Source organism: Ammodytes marinus, assembly GCF_949987685.1.
Source record: "Ammodytes marinus genome assembly, chromosome: 15".
In the NCBI taxonomy this organism is placed as follows: Eukaryota; Metazoa; Chordata; class Actinopteri; order Uranoscopiformes; family Ammodytidae; genus Ammodytes; species Ammodytes marinus.
The window spans coordinates 911,267-915,948 of record NC_137219.1 but is presented as its reverse complement, the minus strand read 5'-3'; the positions used below and the strand labels follow the sequence as shown (position 1 = coordinate 915,948).

General features: G+C 42.2%; 1 protein-coding gene across 1 annotated transcript; it reads left to right on the top strand.

Annotated features, from left to right (window-relative positions):
* Window positions 1-1,429: 1,429 nt before the first annotated feature.
* foxg1a (forkhead box G1a) lies at window positions 1,430-2,797 on the top strand (the record flags this gene model as incomplete). The annotated part of the gene is made up of 1 exon (XM_080042848.1): window positions 1,430-2,797. One exon carries the CDS (start codon window positions 1,430-1,432, stop codon window positions 2,795-2,797), a length of 1,368 nt encoding a protein of 455 aa, XP_079898974.1.
* Between the last annotated feature and the right edge of the window lie 1,885 nt (window positions 2,798-4,682).

The window sequence follows — 4,682 nt, the reverse complement described above, 5'->3', positions numbered from 1 at the left end:
GTCTCCCTCTGTGTGTGTGTGTGTGTGTTTTCCAGTGACGGTTTTAGTTTAGGGAAGGAGGGAGGGAGGGAGAATGAGAGAGCAAAGGGGGAGGGTTCTAAAATAATCTCGATAGGGTTGAGTGTGTGTGTTTGTCTACACTGCAAAAAATGTCCCTGTTGTCAAGTCATTTTTTTGGGGCGTGTGAGACGCTCCTAAAAGTCTAATTTCTCCCAAACATAAATTAAAAATACACATTTACGTTAGAAGAATATACATTTTAAAATAAAGCTGACTCAATTTCACTCTTATATATGTTTTTAGGTGTAAAATTAGACCAACACATGAGCTAGACTAGTATTTGGTTTCAACATAACAAATGAACAAAACTCCCCCAAAAACAACACATTCGCTTGTGTATGATCACTGGTTAAACTGTATGTTATTTATATGGTTCTAAACTTTATCTGACAGGTGATGGATTATAAACTATTGCTGGAACATAATTCAAACAGATGAGATTATTATTACGCAATAGGCTACGTCTCATTTTAGCTAAAAAAAACAAAAGAAAAACACATTTAGGCTACAACAATTCACGTTTTCAAAAAGGGTTGTATTTATTTCACACACACATGACATTTTATTTGTTATATAAAAGACTAAATTGTGAGCTGGAGTCTCTAGTATCAACACAAGAATCCCAAATAAATCCAAAAAACTTCCTCAAACAAAATACTCGCTTGAAAATCTCAGAAATAAAAATCCATACTCTCAAATTTTCACGTTATTCTAATCAAATTCTTATTTTAAAAGTACTGAAATAAGCCGCGTAAAACCCCTCGTCTTGCTTGTGTATATATTTCTTACAGTGTGCAGAGCATTGGCGTATGTGTGATGTGTGTGTTTCCGTGTTCTCTTTCGTGATTGGCTGCGCGCTTGGAGAGGTTGCCTTTAATATGTAATACTAATGCTCCTCTGGTTGGTTGAAAACTCGACGGCCCCAACCAATGTATGTTTTTTTCTTTACTTGCTTTACTCTGTTAGTGGCTGTGGCTCGCTAATTAATTGCAGCTATCTGTCTCCTCTCCTATCGATGTGTGTGTAGGCTTATACGTGTGTGTGTGTGTGTGTTATGTGACTGTGGCTGAGTGTGTGTGTGTGTGTGTGTGTGTGTTTGCGTTTTCCCCCTCTCTCTCTCAACCCCCAAACTGAAACATGAAATAGTTTGTTGAGGCTATACTTTCTATATCGTCTAGTCCCCACCGTTCCTTCCCCTTTTTTTCCCCTCGGTCCTTCGCTCCTTCGCTTACCCGCCTATCCTGCCTGGATTATCGGACACGCATTGAGAGATTTGAACCCCCCCCCCTCCACCCTCCACCCCCCAGCTGTGTGCTTTGGGTTCCCGTGTAAGCCGTCTCACCGCCTTCCTTATCGGCTGTCTTTGGGGATGTTGGATATGGGAGAACCGCGCAAAGAGGTGAAAATGATTCCTAAATCCTCCTTCAGTATAAACAGCTTGGTGCCTGAAGCTTGTTTAAACGACAACAACAACAGTAGCAGTCACATCCAGAGCCATATTCATCACAACCACCAACAGAGCCACATCCAGACCTTACACCGACCAATTGGACCAGACCTCGCCGAACAGAAGGCGCCTTCGTCGGACGCGAAAGCTGAGAAAAGTGACCCCACTACCACAACTTCTCCGTCGACCACAAATACCAACCAGGAAAGCTGTGGGGAGGAAAAAGAGAAGGATAAAGCGGAGGATAAAAAAGAGGGCAAGGAAGGAGACGGGGAGAAGAAAAGTGGCAAGTACGAAAAACCTCCTTTTAGTTACAACGCTCTGATAATGATGGCGATCCGTCAGAGCCCAGAAAAGCGCCTTACGCTCAACGGCATTTATGAATTTATCATGAAAAACTTCCCTTACTACCGGGAGAACAAGCAAGGCTGGCAGAACTCCATCAGGCACAACCTAAGCCTGAATAAATGCTTCGTTAAGGTGCCCAGGCATTACGACGACCCGGGCAAGGGGAATTACTGGATGTTGGACCCGTCTAGTGATGATGTTTTTATCGGTGGCACCACGGGGAAGCTTCGGCGACGGTCCACAACATCCCGGGCGAAACTGGCCTTCAAGCGCGGCGCCAGACTGACTTCGGGCCTGACATTCATGGACAGAGCCGGCTCGCTATACTGGCCGATGTCCCCGTTCCTTTCCTTGCACCACCCAAGGGCCACGAGCGCTTTGGGGTACAACGGAACTTCCTCGAGCTATCCGGGCCACCCAGCTATGTCCTACAGTACCATGCTAACCCAGAACATGGCCAACAACCACTCCTCTTTCCCCTCTTCGAATGGCCTCAGCATGGACCGACTAGTGGGGTCTGACCTGCCGTACGCCACGCATCATTTGACGGCGGCGGCCCTGGCTGCTTCGGCGGTTCCTTGCGGGCTTTCGGTGCCTTGCTCCGGGGCTACGTACTCCCTCAACCCCTGCTCTATGAACCTGCTAGCGGGCCAGACTAGCTACTTTTTCCCGCATGTCCCACACCCGTCCATGCATGCATCGCAATCCAGTTTAGGAGGCTCGGCGTCGGCTTTGCAACAGCAGGCCGTGGCGAGAGCTTCGGCCTCCAGTTCACCACAAGCCCCGTCATCTTCAGCGCTGCAATGTGACTCTCTGAGGCCGACTTTGAGCACCTCTCTGCCGGCCTTCTCCACGGGACTGTCCGGGGGTTTATCTGACTATTTTACGCACCACCATCCACATCAAACCCAGGGCTCTACTTCCAACCCGCTCATACACTAACACACACACACACACACACACACACACACACACACACACACACACACACACACACACACACACACACACACACACACACACACACACACACACACACACACACACACACACACACACACACACACACACACACACACACACACACACACACACACACACACACACACACACACCGTAGCGGCCGATAATGTAAGAATGGTGGATAGCCTTATAAATTGCAATTGACGTGATGTTTTTTCAGTTTTTTTAATGGTAAATGGACTTGACTTATATAGCGCTTTATTTAGCCGATTCTCTCAGCCCCAAAGCGCTGTACATTTCTTACCACATTCACCCATTCACATGAAATCATTAATGTGCGAAAAATACGATAATGTAGCTTCAAAATTCAAAGAGACTTCATATTTGTAATGTGCAGCAGTGCAATTTATTTTATTAAATTTAGGCTGACGCAAATATTAAAAAAATATGCGCAGTAGTTAAAAGGAGGAATTTTACAGGCTAAATAGATATAATAACAATTAAAATAAAAGCTACATAAACAAGCTTAGTATCCTGCCAATACATTGAATAATATCTGAACCAATTACGTAATAACTGGTTGTGTATTAGCCCTGCATTAACCAGTAACGGTAGCCTAATTGCTTGTTTGCCAATAGGCTATTCAAAATTTTTTTTTTACACATAGGTATATATCAGCATGAACGCAAAATATGTAGGCTATCAATCCATGTGCATAAATTCCACGTGATTTTGATACATATATAAGAAATGTAGGCCTATTCTAAATTGTGACTGTGTGTGTGGGGACAGTTAATAGTGTAACACATTATTGTAACCAATATTAAATTCAATTCCATAAAAAAAAACCGTTATTGTCTATACCACAGTGACAGAAAATTGCAGTTAGTGGCTAAAAAAAACCCCCTCTTACACCTGTAAAAGCCCGTGCGTAAAGCAATGTTGCAATCAAACGTATTGTCTATTTAGCCTATAGTTGAAAATGTGTAAAATGCGTATTGCAGTGTGAATAAAATAGCCATTATAATTTATTTTCTTTGCCCAAAGGAGCTCTGAAAAAAAACCAACCGTAAACAATAGGCTAACGGTCACACATTGTTGCCATAGGCCTAAAATACAATCGCCTATTTCCTTATTTTTGACCGCAAATTATCACGCAATAGGTCCAGAAATTTCATGGCGTATTTGTCCAGTTACTATGCCTATATTTTCGCCTTTTATTGCACTAAAAACTGAAAAATTAATATCACGTTTTTGGCACGTTATTATTAGGCTACTGGCTACGTTATCGGCTGCTACACAACCCCATATCCATTCATCCACCCCTCCATTTTTATCACACCATCCATCCATCCATCACCCCTTCAAAAAAACGACATCTTAAAAAAACGACTGTGTTGAACATTTTACACTGGATGGACATTGTATGGACATTGTTAAAAAAAAAAAAAAAAAAAAAAAAAAAAAACTTTGAGAAAAAAAATTCAGAATTATTATAAAGTACTATAGAAAAGAGGAGATATACGTCGGACAGTCACACAGACAGACAGACAGACAGACAGATGCCCGACTCAAGTCTCCAGGTATTTTTTTTAATATTATTATTCTAATGCTTTCTTGCTCTGATTTCTCTGCAGTTTTAACGTGTGTGTACATAATGTCTTTGACGATAAGTGTTTGTGTATAGTTACCTTTGTCAGTCAGCGCCGTGCAATGACGTAATATGAGCTAAAAAAAAATTATAACGTGTAAAAAAAAAAAAATAATAATAATAATACAGTGAGACTGAGAATGAAGAGAGGCTGATTGTGTTGTTGTTATTGTTATTGGAGGCATTTTACTTTTTATAGTATGTGTAGCTATT